The sequence below is a fragment of the Balaenoptera borealis genome (assembly GCF_965194805.1).
Source record: "Balaenoptera borealis genome assembly, chromosome: 5".
NCBI lineage: Eukaryota > Metazoa > Chordata > Mammalia > Artiodactyla > Balaenopteridae > Balaenoptera > Balaenoptera borealis.
Window position 1 is genome coordinate 129,461,291 of NC_138862.1, and position 17,416 is coordinate 129,478,706.

General features: G+C 38.5%; 1 protein-coding gene across 4 annotated transcripts in view; it reads right to left on the bottom strand.

The window, feature by feature from the left end:
- The window catches only part of PPP2R3A (protein phosphatase 2 regulatory subunit B''alpha), a 206,310-nt gene that overhangs the window by 21,178 nt on the left and 167,716 nt on the right, over positions 1–17,416 (bottom strand). For all 4 annotated transcript variants that reach the window (XM_082393422.1, XM_082393423.1, XM_082393425.1 and 1 more), the window contains 3 exons: positions 5,720–5,895; positions 4,317–4,435; positions 2,531–2,637 (listed from right to left, as the gene is read on the bottom strand). In XM_082393422.1, coding sequence (XP_082249548.1) covers positions 2,531–2,637; positions 4,317–4,435; positions 5,720–5,895 — 402 coding nt within the window. The remainder of the gene's footprint in view (positions 1–2,530; positions 2,638–4,316; positions 4,436–5,719; positions 5,896–17,416) is intronic.

The window sequence follows — 17,416 nt, forward strand, 5'->3', positions numbered from 1 at the left end:
AAGAATTATACATCCACAAAATGATTTTTAATGGTTACATGGGCTTGCACTGTGTATATGTAGGATAATTTTATTAATCTTCTTATTAAATACTTAGATTGTCTCCAGTTTTCACTATTATAAACATCTACACATCTTCTTAACAGTAGTGATATTGCTTCATAAGATCAGTACACTTACCCCAATTCCTACTAATGAAGCTCCCTGCCAAAAAACTAAATCATGCCTGTGAATCAACTTGCCTGTCTTTTCTGATGCACTCAGACTTAAGATAATCAATGAATGATGAATGATTTTAAGGGCTTCCTCTGGGTCTTTGACATAAAAATGAGGTCCCAGTTTTGTGGCTAAGCATAATAAGGAAATCTCTAGATTAAAGAAGGTGGTTTGGTGATGGCTTCTTCAGTACTCTCAAAAAAGATACTCAAGACTTAATGGTAGGGGTAAAATGGTACAATCTCTATGGAGGACTATTTGACATTATCTACTGAGCTGGGTATTTTCTGTTTATCCCTCTAGATCTACTCTTCCCCTAGCTCTGTGCCCCAGGAAGCTGACCCAAATGGACCACACCACTGGGCTCTCTTGTCTTCTGGTTTCTGGTTGGAAGCTAAAGGGAAGCGCCTGCAGGATACTGAAGGATATGAGAATGAAACGGGATATTCTAGCAGCTGTCTCAGCTGGGTTGCCACAGGTTGGCTAAATCGCATTACTGAAGGTCACAAGTTCTGTCAGGTGACCTTCTCCATATAGCTTTTCTCTTTGGGTTCTGATGATGGTTTCACCTCCTTGTCCTTTTAGGCCTAGGGATGAAATGCTCCCACTGTAGCTAGTTCTGGGTGTCTGCATCATTTCTTGTTGGTTTCTCTAAAATCCTCCTATGTCTTTGCAAGTTTGCTATCTGTTTGCGACACACTAGAAATTTATCCCGCATATGTATAAAATGACACATATAAGATTATTCACTGCAACATTATATCTCTAATATTTCACTATTTTCACTATAACGTTCGTGAACGGAGGAATGTAAAATAATGGTATAACTATATAGTGGAATGTTATGCAGTTATAAAAAACTTAGCACATTCATTAAATATATTTATGGAATAATCTCCAATTTACTGATTTGTTTTTTCTCCAACCTTCAGTTATTCTTTTATTAATTTTTTCATACACCTCAGGGCCCCCCAAATATTTGTGATGCCTCATTTATACCTCAATGATCATAAAATACAAGTATCTGGTTCACATGCTGCTCTCACAATCTTTGTTGTTATCATTTTTAGCTTTATTGAAGTTTGATACAAAAAACTGTACACATTTAGTGAATACATCTTGATGATTTTGGATATATGCATATATCTGTGATATCATCACCACAACCAAGGCACTAAACATATCCATTACCTCCAAACATTTCCTTGTGTTCTCTTTTTTTTCTTTTGTAGGAACACTTAACATGAGATCTATCTTCTTAACATATTTTAAAGTGCACAATACCATATTTTAACTATAGATACTATGTTGTACAGCGGATCTCCAGAACTTATTCATCTTGTATAACAGAAACTTTATAAAAGTGTGGAAAAAGCAGGGAACTAAATAATGAGTATGCTACCATATGTGTAAGAGGAAGAAAGAAATAAAAGAATGTATATGTGTATTTGCTTTTATACATATACACATATGTATGTATATATGTTATGTGTGTGTGTATGTGCGTGTGTGTGTATGAGAGAGTGTGAGAACGTGTGGGAGGGAGTGGGACGGAGTGTCTTTGGAAGGGTACACAGAAAATGATAACAGTGGTTGCTTCCGGGGACAATTGGGTAGCAGGAAACTTACTATTTATTCTTTTATTTGAATATTAAATCAAATTAATATACTGCCTATTCAAAATGCATTACATTAATAATAAGGATTAATTGAGAGGCTTAGAGAAACAATGACTAAGGAAGAATCATAGGAACTGCTAAAGGAATCGCTAGATGAAAAGAGCCAGCAAATTATAGTTACTGAAATGTTCTAAGCAGTAAAAGTCTTGGATAATTTAATTTCTTACAACAGTCCCTTTATGGAATTATACCCTATTATAAATCCTTGGTAGAAGTTACTTCCTGTTCAGGGTTGAAAGCACAAAACCATGTCTGATAAAGATTTGTTTTAAACATGATGATCTTTACTACTTAAAAGAGCTTCAGTTCTTCTTGCCTCCTCCTGTATTTACAGGGTGTACTAACATCCCTAGCAAAGTAGTATGACTGCACAATGATCTCAGTTTTCAGTGAAAGGTACAACTCCATTAAAGGAAATGGCACATGAGAAGACTTTTCAGGAAATTAGTGAAGAAGGAAAGAGAAGACTGCTGGGGAAATATTCATTTAACTAAAGTTGGTTAAAATCACTCATTTTTATGATATTCAAAAATGGTAGAAATAGGAAAGGATTACTAGCTTGATTTTTTAAGGTGGTCCTAATGTGGTTACCCCTGTTAAAAAAAGTTCTACAAGACCAAGGGAGACTCACTCACCCTTCCTGGAACTGTGCTTGGGCAGACTCCTCTGCTACAAGGGTCTCATATTCCTCAGCAGCAAACCTGTCCCAGTCAGAGGGCTCAGGACTGTCATTCTCAACATCCTGATTGGGAAGAGGACAGCCACAGGAAACAAAATCAAAGACAAAGAATTGGAGATAGGTCATTACAAATGTTTTACATCACTGAAAAAAAACTATCTGAAAAATGTTTCATTTAAACATGTTAACAATGGTGCTAAAGTAACATTCCTAAAGTGATTTTCTACACCTTGAATTACAAAATTATAAGGCTGTTCAGCAGCTGGACTGTTTAGGTCTAGATTCTTCAGCCTTGTTATCAGAGGCTCTTCTCTAGCCCCTTCTCCTCTGGCACTTTGCACAGCAGCTATCTGGAGTGACTTGTGGTTTGCTTATGCCCACCTGAAATGTACCATCCCTTCCTCTGACAAATTTTTATTGCTTCTTTCAAAGCCAGCTCAGATACCGTGTTATCTGTGTTATCTTTTAGAAACAGTGCTTCTCCCCCCAATCATTTCCTTCGCTATACTATGCTTGGTTGCCACCTTTTGCTCTTCTGTCTTTTTTCATCTCTATATACCCATTCTTTATATACTGAGTCATCTCTATATAACCAGTGTCTTTTCAACACAGTGCTTGGAATTTACTGAGCACTTTCTGCACTTTCAGAATGTTGATAATTACCACCTCTCAGAAAAAAGAGGAAAATTTAAAGGTAAAAAATTTAAAGTAGAATTTATAACACAAAAGAAATGAAGGGGGGAAAAGGGCATATATTTTCTTTTCCTTCTACAATACAGGCAGCATCTTGGATTATATGTTCTAGGTAAAATGATGTTTTTCCATGATGAAATTGAGTTAGCATTGCCCTAGGGTGTAAGGTTAGTTATGCCTAGAAGAATGCAAGTACCTAAATATTGACTACACAATGTCTTAATTACTATATTTAATCCATTTTAAGAACTTCACCCCACCCTTTTAACATCTCTGAAATTGGCATGCATCTCAGACTTACAATTGGCAATGATTTTTCTTGCTTAAAAGTATATAAAATAATGGGGCATCTTAAACTCAATGAAATATAATACTGACTTCAGGCTAGTGATAATGCATCTTGATATGCCCCAAGTTCCGGTACAGAGTATTTGTTTTTAGAAGCTGATCTTTGTATTCTTACAAGTACAGTTATGCAACATATGGAAGACAAAGAAAAGACTGAGAAAGTTTCCTGTACTTGTACTCCTATAGGACTCAACTGAAACAGTTCTTTTCCATCAATATAATTTTTACTCTTTAAACAGGGGATTAGAAGGAGAAATGGTGATATTCTGCTTTTTGTTTGTTTGGTGTTTTTCTAGACATGGGTTTTCTGAGAGTCCACAGGTTTTTGTGTATGGGGAAGGCAGCTCACCCCTCTTCAGCTGTAGAATGTCTTCAAACTGATAGTCATGTACAGTGATCATTACCACTTGAAAAAGTGTTACATTATCTGAAGGTTGTCTTATTTTGGAGAGCATCTAGTTTTCATTACCTTGTCATCCCGAAATTGAATGGTACAGTTAAATCAAGCCCAATATACTTTCTAATACTATGGGAAGAGATGTGCTCTAGGTCCTTTATTCTCTCATTTCAGTATGTGATGAAATGTTTTAAATGTTACCTCTTTAAATACCAGAATTCCTGCAGGCAGAGACCATTTTTATCTGTAGCACACAACCCCTGATACTGCAGCCCTCAAATAGAAGTTAAAACTATACTGGTACCTTCTGGACTGCAAAGGGATCTCTCTGTTCATGGTCTAAGTATTTCTCCAGATTAAAGAAAGTGTCATAAAAGATGTGAGCCATTCTGCATCTCTTCAGATCTCGTAGAGTTATTTTGCCTGTGTAAGAACAAATCTGGTAAATTTCAAGAGCTGTTTTGGCAAGTGAAAAAAACTTTTACTGAAGTTTAAAAGTATATGCATATGCTTATTTGATTATAAAAATCGATTTCTTTTTTTTTTTGAGGTAAAGTTCACATAAAATTCACCATTTTAACCATTTTAAAGGATACAACTTAGTGGCTTTTTGTACATTCACAATGCTGCACAACCATCACCACTATCACATTCCATAGCATTTTCTTCACCCCCAAAGGAAACTGTACCCATCAAGCAGTCCAACTCCATCTCCCCTCCCAAATCCTCAGCCCCTGGCAATCACTAATCTGCTTTCTGTTTCTATGGAAAAAGCCTATTTCTTTTTTTTTTCTTTAAACAATTTTTTAAATTTTGATATTTTTATTGAAGTATAGTTGATTTACAATGTTGTGTTAGTTTCAGGTGTACAGCAAAGTGATTCAGTTATACATACACACGTATTCATTCTTTTTTAGATTCTTTTCTCATATAGGCTATCACAGAATATTGGGTAGAGTTCCCCGTGCTATACAGTAGGTCCCCGTTGGTCATCTAGCTTAAATATAGTAGCGTGCATGTGTTCATCCCAAGCTCCTGATTTATCCCTCCCCACCTTCCTCTTTGGTAACCATAAGTTTGTTTTTGATATCTATAAGTCTGCTTCTGTTTTATAAATAAGTTCATTTGTATCTTTTTGTTAAAAAAAATTCAATTCCACATATAAGTGATATCATATATTTGTCTTTCTCTGTCTGACTTACTTCACTTAGTATGATAATCTCTAGGTTCATCCATGTTGCTGCAAATGGCATTACTTCATTCTTTTTTATGGCTGAGTAATATTCCATTCTATACACGTACCACAGCTTCTTTATTTATTCCTCTGTTGATGGGCATTTAGGATGCTTCCATGTCCTGGCTATTATAAATAGTGCTGCAATGAAAACTGGGGTGTCTGTATCCTTTCAACTTATGGTTTTCTCTGGATATATGCCCAGGAGTGGGATTGCTGGATCATATGGTAGTTCTATTTTAAGTTGAAAAAGCCTATTTCTTAAACAGAATTTGCCATCAATTGTTGGTTCTATGCTAACAATAAAGGAGAAACTTAAATACTTCTGTATTTGGAAAGCCTGTTTGGAAGACTCTGGGAAGTTAAATTATTTAGGACCATCCAGGATTATATCCCACACTCCATTACAGTGCAACGGAGGCTGCACTGTACACCTAGGTGTACAATGCAAATGGCTCTTTATTCAATCTTACCATCGTTGGCTGGCTTCACCAGGTCAAGCATCTGGCACAGCAAATCATGGAATGGCAAGGGCTCAATGCCCATGGCTTCCATCCGTTCACACTGCTCCTCGTAGAAGTATTCCAGCTCGTACATGGAGAGCACACCATCCCCATCCACATCCATGCAGCGGAACCAGTACTCAATGCTAGGAGATAAGGATACTCATTAGCAATGGCCCGTTAAAGGTCCTTTATTCACTCAGATTTATTATTGTTCATGTTTCTTTTAAAAGTTACATATGTGTATACTTTAGACTTAGACATAGTTTTACAAACTTTATTAGAAAAAATGGCAGACCTTTATTTTCTCTTCCCCAAATCCAACCATTTTCAACACCTGATTATTTTGGTTTTTATCTTTACATTTCAGTTAAGATGCCTATATTGCTCCTTTCTCATATTTCTGTTTTAAGGAGTGGATTAATTTTGCACTGTGAAAGATGAGGTTTCAGCTCTTTTGCCATTCATTCCACCTTACCCACATGCCCTCCCCAGCCTCTTAATATATAGATAAATTACTCAACATTCAGAATTTATAGCTACATTTTCCTTTTCTCTTTTATTTGCTTAGTTTTTGGGGTACAGTACATGTTACTAATTCAACCCCCAAAGCTCTACCAGTTTTCTACATCCATAATCAGTCCCATTAGGTATTCTATCAATTGCATTTCCTTGAAGTCTTTCTTGGTTCCTTCTGACGTACTCTCATCTAGACTGGTTGATCTCTAGGCCTGGTTCACAGTTTCACCCTAGGGATTCCCTTCACCTTTCTCCTGTTTCTTATATCTCACATTTTCCTCATTCTTGATTTACTTCCTTGTTTGGTGTAACACATCCTTCAGTAGCTTCCTAAAAGCTACATTTTTAGATCTTGGATCATTGAAAATACCTTTTATCTACTCCCAATGTAGCTGGTATTTATAGAATTATAGCTTGGTGGTTCTTTTCTTTCAGAATTTTAAAGGCACGGATCCATTGTCTTCCATTTATCCATTGTTGTTGAGAAGTCTAAAGCCACTGATCCTTTGACTGTGACCTGTTTTTTTTTTTTTTTCCTTTGAAGCCTATAGAGGTTTCTGAGTCCCTGGTGTTTTGAAATAATATGATGAGGTGCCTTGGTCTGTATCTAATTCACTTATTTTGCTGGGCTCAGAGCCTGCTCAATTTGGAAACTAGTATTCTTTAGTTCTTGGACATTTTCTCAAATTATTTTGTTTCTTCCCTGCCTCTGTTTCCCCTTATCCATTCTCTTTCTCTGGCATTCTTGTAATTCAAATCTGCATGGTCCAATATGGTAACCACTAGCTATATGTGGCTAGTCCAATTTGAGATGTCTTTAAGTGCAAATACACAACAGATCTTGAAGACTTAGGAAGAAAAAAAATGGTAAAACATCAATACTTTTATATTGATTACATGTTGAAATAACATTTTAGATATATTGGGTTAAATAAGATACATAATTAATTTAAATCTTACGTTTCTTTTTACTTTTTTACTGTGGCTAATTTCATTAAAAAATGTAAAAACATTGTAACTAAAAATTGTATGTATTTAAAATATATAACAAAATAATGTGATATACACAGTGAAACGATTACTAAAGTAAAGCCACTTAACATATCATCTCCTCACAATGTTACCATATTTTTGGGGGGGGGGGTAGGGATGAGAGGACCTGAACTCTACCCTCTTTAAGTAAATTTCCAGTATTTAACACAATATTATATTAAATGTATAGTCATTATATTGTACATTACATCTCTAGATTTACTCATTCTACATAACTGCAACTTTGTACCCTTTGACCAGCATCACCCCATTTCCCTCACACCCCCAGCCCCTGGTAACCACCATTCTGCTCTCTGCTTCTATAAGTTTGACTTGTTTTTGATTCCCATATAAGTGAGATCATGCACTATTTGTCTTTCTGTGCCTGGCTTATTCCACTTAGCATAATGTCCTCCAGGTTCGTCCATGTTGCAAATGATAGGATTTCCTTCTTTTTAAAGGCTGAGTAATATTCCACTGTGTGTGTATACATATACCACATTTTCTTTATCCATTTATTCTTTGAGGAACATTTAGGTTGATTCCATATTTTGGCTATTGTGATAATGCTGTAATGAACAAGGGAGTACAGATATCTCTTCAAGAGACTGACTTCAGAGTTCTGGTTCAAGATGGTCAAGTAGAAAGATCCTGAACTCACCTCCTCCCAAGACATGCCAAATCTATAGCTACATATGGACCAATTTCCTCTGAAAAAACCTAAAAACTAGCTGAGTGACTCCTACCTATTGGGCAAATGAGAAAAAACTCACACCTAAGCGGGTAGGAGATGCTGAGACACAATCTTGCTGTAAACCCCAACACGGCACAGTGACCCACAATCAGGTAGAAACTCAAAATCCAGAGCTTCTCCCTGAGGAGCAAAGAGTTTGAACCCCACATTGTGCACCCAAACTTTTAAGACCTACAACCGAGACAACTGCCCCCAAGTCTAGCTTTTTTCCCCTCCTTTTTTTAAATTGAAGTATAGTTGATATGTAATATTATATTAGTTTCAGGTGTACAACATAGTGATTTGACATTTATACATATTATGAATTGATCACCACAGCAAATCTAGTAACCATCTGTCACCAAAGTTATTACCATATTTGACTATATTCCCTATGCAATACAGTACATCCACATGCCTTATTTATTTTATATCTGGAAGTTTGTACCTCTCAATTTCCCTTCATCTATTTCACCCAACCACCCCCTTACCCTCTGGTGACCACCACTGTGTTCTCCGTATTGGTGAGTATGTTTCTGTCTTATTTTGTTTGTTTGGTTTTTAAATTCCACATATAAATGAAATCATATGGTACTTGTCTTTCTCTGTCAGACGTATTTCACTTAGCATAACACCCTTAAAGCCCATCCATGTTGTTTCAAATGGCAAGATTTCATTCCTTTTTTATGGCTGAGTAAAATTCCATTGTGTGTGTGTGTGTGTGTGTGTGTGTGTGTGTGTGTGTATCACAGCATCTTTAGCCACTTTTCTATCGATGGACACTTAGGTTACTTCCATATGTTGGTTATTGTGAATAATGCTTCAGTGAACGTTGGAGTGCATGTATCTTTTCAAATTAGTGTTTTTGTTTTCTTTGGGTAAATACCTGGAAGTAAAATTGCTGGATCATATAGCAGTTCTATTTTTAATTTTTTGACTGACTTCTACAATGTTTTCTGTAGTGGCTGCACCAATTTACAGTCTCACCAACAGTGCATAAGAGTTCCCTTTTCTCCATATCCTCACCAACACTTGTTATTTGTTGTCTCTTTGATAACAAACAGCCATTCTGAAAGATGTGAGGATCTCATTGTGGTTTAGATTTGCATTCCCCTGATGATTAGTGATGTTGAAGATCATTTAATGTGTCTGTTGGCCACCTGTATGCCTTCCTTGGAAAAATGTTTATTCATGCCCTCTGCTCATTTTTTAATCAGACTGTTTGGTTTTTTTGATATTGTGTGAGTCTTAAAATATATTTTAGATATTAACCCCTTATCAGATATATCATCTACAAGTATTTCTATTCAGTAAGTTCCCTTTATGTTTTGTTGATAGTTTCCTTTGCTGAACAAAACCTTTTTAGATTGGTGTCTCATTTGTTTATTTTTGTTTGTTGCCCTTGCCTGAAGAGACAGATCCAAAAAAATATATATTGCTAAGACCAATGTAAAAGAGTATACAGCCTATGTTTTCTTCTAGGGGTTTTATGGTTCCAGGTCTCACATTTAAGTCTTCAATCCATTTTGAGTCTATATTTTGTATATGGCATAAGAAAGTGATCCAGTTTCATTCTTTTGCATGTAGCTGTCAAGTTTCCCAACATCATTTATTGAAGAGACTGTCCTTTCCCCATTGTATATTCTTGGCTCCACTGTTGTACATTAATTGACCATGTAAGAGTGGGCTTCTTTCTGGGCTCTCCATTCTCTTCCATTGATCTATGTGTCTATTTTTGTGCCAACACCATACAGTTTTGATGACTGCAGCTTTGTAGCATAGTTTGAAATCAGGGTGTATGATACCTCCAGCTTTGTTCTTTCTTAAAATTGCTTTGGTTTTCACAGTCTTTCGTGGTTCCAATACACATTTTAGGATTATTTGTCCCGATTCTGTGAAAAATGCCATTGATACTCTGATAGGGATTGCACTGAATCTGTAGATTGCTTTGGATAGTATGGACATTTTAACAGTATTAATTCTTATATCTTTCCATTCATTTATATTGTCTTCAATTTTTTTCATCAGTGTTTGATAGTTTTCAGAGTATAGGTCTTTCACCTTCTTGGCAAAATTTGTTCCTGGGTATTTTGTTCTTTTGGTTACAATTGTAAATATAATTGTTACACTAATTTCTTTCTGATAATTCATTATTTGTGTATAGAAATGCAATAGATTTCTGTATATTGATTTTGTATCCTGAAGTTTTACTGAATTCATTTATCAGTTCCAATAGTGTTTTGGTGGAGTCTTTAGGGTTTTCTATATATATTATCATGTCATCTGCAAATAGTGACAGTTTTACTACTTCCTTTCCAATGTGGATACCTTTTATCTCTTTTTTTGTGTGATTGCTGTGGCTAGCACTTCCAATACTATGTTGAATAAAAGTGTCAATGGTGGACATCTTTTTCGTGTTCCTGATGTTAGAGGAAAAGCATTCAGCTTTTCACCACTGAGTACTTTCTTAGCTGCTGGTTTGTCATATATGGCCTTTATTATGTTGATACATGTTCCCTCTATATCCATTTTGTTGAGAGTTTTTATCAAAAATGGATACTGAGTTTTGTCAAATGCTTTTTCTGCATCTAGTCACATGATCATGTGATTTTTATCCTTCACTTTGTTAATGTAGTATATCATGTTGATTGATTTGAGCATACAGAACCATCCTTGCATCTGTGGAATACACTTGATAATGGTGTATGGTTCTTTTACTATATGATTGAAATCAATTTGCTAATATTTTGTTGAGGATTTTTGCATTTTATGTTCATCAGACATATTGGCCGGTAATTTTTTTTTGTAGTGTCTTTATCTGGTTTTGATATCAGTATAATGAACTTAGAATTGTTCCTTCCTTTTCAATTTTTTGGAATAGTTTGAGAAGGATAGGTATTAACTCTTCCTTAAGTTTGTTTGAATTTACTGTTAAGTTGTCTGGTCCTGGGCTTGTTTGTTGGGATTTTTTTTTTTTAATTACTAATTCAGTTTCATTATTGGTAATCTGTCTGTTCAGATTTTCTATTTCTTCCTGATTCACTCTTGGAAGGTTGCATGTTTCTGGGAATTTATCTGTTTCTTCTAGGCTGTTCAATTTGTTGGCGAATAACTGTAGTAATCTTTTATGATCCTTTGTATTTCTGTTGTGTCAGTTGCAACTTGTCTTTCATTTAGTTTTTTTCACTGATATTTCTCTTTTTCCCAGTCTTTATTTCATTTATTTCCATTCTGATCTCTTATTTCCTCCTACTAACTTTGGGTGTTGTTTGTTCTTTTTCTTGTTTCTTTAGGTATAAGGTTAAATTGTTTATTTGAGGTTTTCCTTGTTTACTAAGGTAGGCCTGTAGTGCTATAAACTTCCCTCTTAGAACTGCTTTGCTGTGCTCCAGTTTTTGGAACATTGTGTTTCCATTTTCATTTGTCTTAAGGTATTTTAAATTTCCTCTTTGATTTCTATATTGACTCATTGGTTGCTTAGAAGCATGTTTTTTAGCTTCTATGTGTCTGTGTTTTTCCCAGTTTTCTTCTTGTAATTGATTTCTACTTTCAGAAAAGGTCCTTGATATGATTTCAATCTTTCTAAATTTATTGAGACTTGTTTTGTGGCCTAACATGATCTACCCAAAGTATATTACATGTGCACTTGAAAAGAACGTGTATTATGCTATTTTTGGATGGAATGTTCTGTTAAGTGCACCTGTGTCACTTAAGGGCAATATTTCCGTATTGATTTTTCTGTCTGAATGATCTATCCATTGATGTAAGTGGGGTATTAAAGCCTCCTATTATTATTGTATTACTATCAGTTTCTCTCTTTATGTATGTTAATATTTGCTTTATGTATTTAGATGCTCCTATGTTGAGTGCAGAGATATCTGGAAGTGTTATATCCTCTTGTTTGATTGACCCCAAGGATCATTATGTAATGACCTTCTTTGTCTCTTGTTACAGTCTTTGCTTTCAAGTCTGTTTTGCCTGATATTAGTATTCTAATACTAATTCTAATATCATTAGTATTAGATTTCCATTTCCATCTAATACTAATATCATTAGTATTCATTTCCATTTGCATGAAATATTTTTCTATCCCTTCACTTCCATTTTTAAAAAAAATTATTTATTTATTTATTTAATTTATTTATTTTTGGCTGTGTTGGGTCTTCATTGCTGCACGTGGGCTTTCTCTAGTTGCATCGAGCGGGGGCTACTCTTCATTACGGTGTGTGGGCTTTTCACTGCAGTGGCTTCTCGTTGCAGAGCACGGGCTCTAGGTGCGTGGGCTTCAGTAGTTGTGGCATACGGGCTCGGTAGTTGTGGCTCATGGGCTTAGCTGCTCCGTGGCATGTGGGATCTTCCCAGACCAGGGCTCGAACCTGTGTCCCCTACATTGGCAGGTGGATTCTTAACCACTGTGCCACCAGGGAAGTCCCTATCTCTTTACTTTCATTCTGTGTGTGTGTCTTTAGATCTGAAGTGAGTCTTGTATGAACCATATAAATGGGTCTTGTTGTTTTAATCCATTCAGCCACGCTTTGTCTTTTGATTGGAGCATTTAGTCCATTTACATTTAATGTATTTTTAAAAAATATTTATTTTATTATTATTATTAATCTTTGGCTGTGTTGGGTCTTCATTGCCACGTGCGGGCTTTCTCTAGTTGCGGCAAGCGGGGGCTACTCTTTGTTGTGGTGCGCAGGCTTCTCATTGCGGTGGCTTCTCTTGTTGTGGAGCATGGCTTCAGCAGTTGTGGCACGTGAGCTCAGTAGTTGTGGCTCACGGGCTCAGTAGTTGTGGCTCGCGGGCTCTAGAGCGCAGTCTCAGTAGTTGTGGTGCACGGGCTTAACTGCTCCGCAGCATGTGGGATCTTCCCGGACCAGGGCTTGAACCTGTGTCCCCTGTGGCAGCAGATTCTTAACCACTGTGCCACCAGGGAACCTCCTAATGTAATTATTGACAGGTATGTACTTACTGCCATTTCGTTGTTTTGTTTTTGTAGTTCTTCTCTGTTCCTTTCTTCTTTTCTTGTTCTCTTTCTTTCTGATTTGATGACTTTCTTTCATGTTATGTGTGTATTCCTTTCTCTTTATTTTTTGTGTATCTGTTATACGTTTTTGGTTTGTGGTTACCATGAGGTTCATATACAACAATCTATGTATACAGCAGTCTATTTAAATTGATGGTCATTTAAGTTTGAGTGCATTCTAAAAGCACTACATTCGCTGCCCCCGATATTTTATGTTTCTGACACATTTTGCATCTTTTTGTGTATTGCCTAACTAATTGTTTTATATATAGGTGCTTTTACTACTTTTGTCTTTTAACCTTCATACTAGCTTTGTAGGTGATTGACCTTTACTATATGTTTGCCTTTACCAATGAGATTTTTTCTTACATGATTTTCTTGTTTCTAGTTACGGCCTTCATTTTTCTGCTTAAAGAAGTCCCTTTAACATTTCTTAATAAGGCTTATTTAGTGGTGATGAACTCCTTTAGCTTTTACTTGTCTGGGAAACCCTTTATCTCTACTTCAATTCTGAATAATAACCTTGCCAGGTAGAGTATTCTTGTTTGTAATCTTTTTTTCTTTTAGTACTTTAAATATCATGTCAGTCCCTTCTGGCCTGTAAAGTTTCTGCTGACAAATCAGCGGATAGTCTTATGTGGGAGTCCCTTGTTGCTTTTCTCTTGTTGCCTTAAAGATTCTCTCTTTGTCTTTAACTTTTGAGATTTTAATTATAATGTATCTTGGTATGGGTGTCTTGGGTTCATCTTATATAGGACTCTCTATGCTTTCTGGACTTGGATGTCTGTTTTGTTAGCCAGGTTAGGAAAGTTTTCAGTCATTTTTCTTCAGATAGGTTTTGAGGAAAACTTACGCTCTCTTCTCCTTCTGAGACCCTTGTAATGTGAATGTTAGTACACTTGATGTTGTCTCACAGGTCCCTTAAACTATCCTTTTTTTTAAAAAATTTAATTTAGTTTAATTTATTATTATTATTCTTTTGGCCACACCACGTGGCATGGGGAACTTCCCCGACCAGGGATCAAACCCGGGCCCCCTGCAGTGGAAGTGTGGAGTCTTAACCACTGGACTACCAGGGAAGTCCCAAACTATCCTCATTTTACAAATTATTATTATTATTTTTTTGCTGTTTTGATTTGGTGACTTCCACTACCCTGTCTCAGATTGCTGATCTATTCTTCTGCATCCTCTAGTCTGCTGATTCCCTCTGGTGTATTTTTCATTTCTGTTATTGTATTCTTCAGTTCTGACTGGTTCTTTTCTGTGTTTTCTATCTTGTTACTGTTCTCACTGAGTTCATCTGTTCTTCTCCAGAGTCCAGTGAACAACTTTAAGACTAATGATTTGAACCCTTTATCTGGTTAATTGCTTGTCTCCATTTTGTTTAATTTTTTTCTTTTGGTTTTGTCTTGTTTTCTCATTTGTATCCTCATTTTGCCTAACTGTCTGTGTTTGTTTCTACATAATATGTGTATCAGCTACATCTCCCAGTCTTGAAAGACTGGTCTTATGTAGGTGTCCTGTGGGGCTCAGTGGCAACATCACCCCTGGTCACCAGAGCGAGGTGCTCCTGGTTATCCCCTGTATGCGCTGTGTATGTTCTCTTGTTGTGGTTGGTCTGCAAGTGCTGTGGGTGCACTGGTAGATGGAGCTGGTCCCTGGCCTGGCTAGCTGAGTGGCTTGGCCACAACTGCTGTTGACACCCTGGTGGGCAGGGCTAGTCCCCAGCCTGGCCATTCATGAGGCCTGGCTGCGATTGCTGTGGGCACATTAGTGTGCAAGGATGGTCCCCTCTAGCAGGAGCCACTTTTGAGGGGCACTGGTGCTGGTTGGGGCCACCTGGCAGGTGGGGCAGGGTGGGAGTTGCTTTGGAGGGGATGGCTGAGGTTGGTGGGTTGGGTGGGGTGAGTTCTCAGAGGAATGCTGGGGATGGATGCCAGGTGTTAGGCAGGTTGATGGAGAATGACAGAAATGGTGCCTGCCAGACCCAGGCCAGCTTGGTGGAAGGAGAGCAAAAACAAAAAGGGAGCCCACCAGCACTTCTATCCCTGGAGAAAGTTTCACCAGAAACCTGCCTCTCTGGCACATGCCCTAAAATTAGTCAGTGAATCTCCCTCTTGTATGATTCAGATGCTTTCCAAGCTGCTATCTCTGTGCTGGGACTCAGAGTGAGTTTGTGCAAGCTCTTCAAGAGTGGAGCCTTACTGGACAGCTACATGTAAAAGAATGAAATTAGAACACTCCCTAACACCATACACATACACACACACACACACACACACACACACACACACACACAAAAAGAGTGGAGCCTTAATTTTCCCCCAGCCTTTAGGCTCTCCTGGACATAAGCCCAGCTGATTTTCAAAGCCAGACATTGCGGGGGCTCATCTTCCTTGAGCAGGCCTGTGGGCTGTGAAGCCCGACATGAGGCTGGGGCCCCTTGCTCCTCAGGGGAAACCTCCTTGGTTATGATATCCCTCCTGCTTGTGGGATTGCCACACCAGGGGTATGGGTTCTGCTGGACTGCATCTCTGCCTCTCCTACCTGTCTTGATGTGGCCTTTTATTTATATCTATGGTTGTAGAAAATCTGTCCTGCTAGTCTTCAGGCTGTTCTCAGAGACAGTTGTTCCATATGAAGTAGTTTTAGTGGCTCTGTGGGAGGAGATAAGCTTAGATTTTCTTTCTCTGCCATCTTGATCTGGACTCTCTCTGAAACACTTAGCTTTGAAAACCAATGAGGCTCGAGTCCATGAGATCTACAATGCTCTAGTGAAGTGAGAAAAGGCTCTTAAAGGGCTTGCATGCTTGGACTCACCTGCCCCAGGGCCCAGTACGGAAGCAGCCGCTATAGAGGTGCCCAGATTTTCTGTTAAGGAGGCTAATTTCCTTATCTTAAAGCCTCGGCCTAAGGGGCAAGCGTCTAATTTAACACCCATCTGGGGGCCTGCTGGGCTACTCTCACAGGACAGAGACTAGCAGGCACCCTCTTTACACTCTCCCTCTGCGCCTCACTCCAGCCAGAGGGCACCAGTTTCCCACTCTCCCTCTGCCTTACAGAGCACCAGTATCTCTCAGAGCGGAGCTTTTACATAAGTCTGGTGCTCCAGTTTTTATTGCTGCCACCCACGGAATGCCACTTGATTGCCTGGCTCTGGAGGCCAGCAGGGCCTGTGTTTCTGGGTTTCATGGGACCATAGCAATTGGAGACAGTTCTTAGCAGGCCACCATATCAGGGCACAGCACACATAGCAGACTGAAACACACTCCTAGTCTTTCAGTGAGAGGCCTATTTGCTTGTCCAGGAACTTGGGCCTGAGAGGCAGGCTGCTGGTTTGGCACAGGTCTAGAGGCCTGTGGAGGAGCTCTCAGGGAATGAAGGCTGATGCATGCAGTCTTTGAGCTCCCCCTCTGTCATACTCTAGCTGGCCAGTATCTCCCAGGAAGAGCTTATAAACTTGTCTGACTCCTTGGTTATTGTGGCTGCCTCCAGGGACATCTCTAGATTGTCTGGCTCTGCTGGCCACCAGGGCTTATACTCACAGGTTCCACAGGACTGTAACCAATGGAGAAAGAATTCTTAAAGAGCTACCAATCCCAGGGCACAGCAAGAGGCAACACACCCAGGAGCCCAGTCTCTGTTAAAGAAGCCTATTAGCTTACCATCAAAGCTGCAGTCAGAGAGGTAGAATTCTTAATTAAACACAGATCTAAGGGTAATCCCTTCCAGAGACCTCAAAGTCCCTTCATACTCTCCCTCTGCTGCACTCCAGAGTGCCAGTATCTCCCGGAGGGGAGTTTTTATATATGTCTGGTGCCCTGGTTTTTACATCTGGAGCCCTGGTTTTTGTGGCTGCCACCCAGGGGACACCTTCTGATCACCTGGCTCTGGTGGCCAGGGAGGCTTGCATTCCCAGGTACCATGAGACTGTAACAACTGGAGAGATAGTTCATAGTAAGCTACCATGCTCAGAGCACTACACACACAGCAGAGTGAAATATAACCCCACTCAGTCTGTCTGTGAAAGAGGCCTAGTTGTGTGTGCTGGATCACTGGCCTCAGTCACAGGCCTCAGGTTTGGCTCACATCTAGGGCCCTATGGAGGTGCTTTCAGGGAACACAGGCTGATGGATGCCATCTCTGCACTCTTACTTTGCCTTGCTTCAGCCTGCTGGTATCTCCCGGAAAGGAGTTTATATAGTCGTCTGGCACCCCTGATTTTTTTCGATTGCTGCCCAGGAATACCTCCCAATTACTTAGTTCTGATGGCCAGTGGGGCTTATATTTGTGGTTCCACAGGACTGTATATATTTGCATAATTTAAGAGCTGCTGATGAGAGTCTGGCTTGTAATC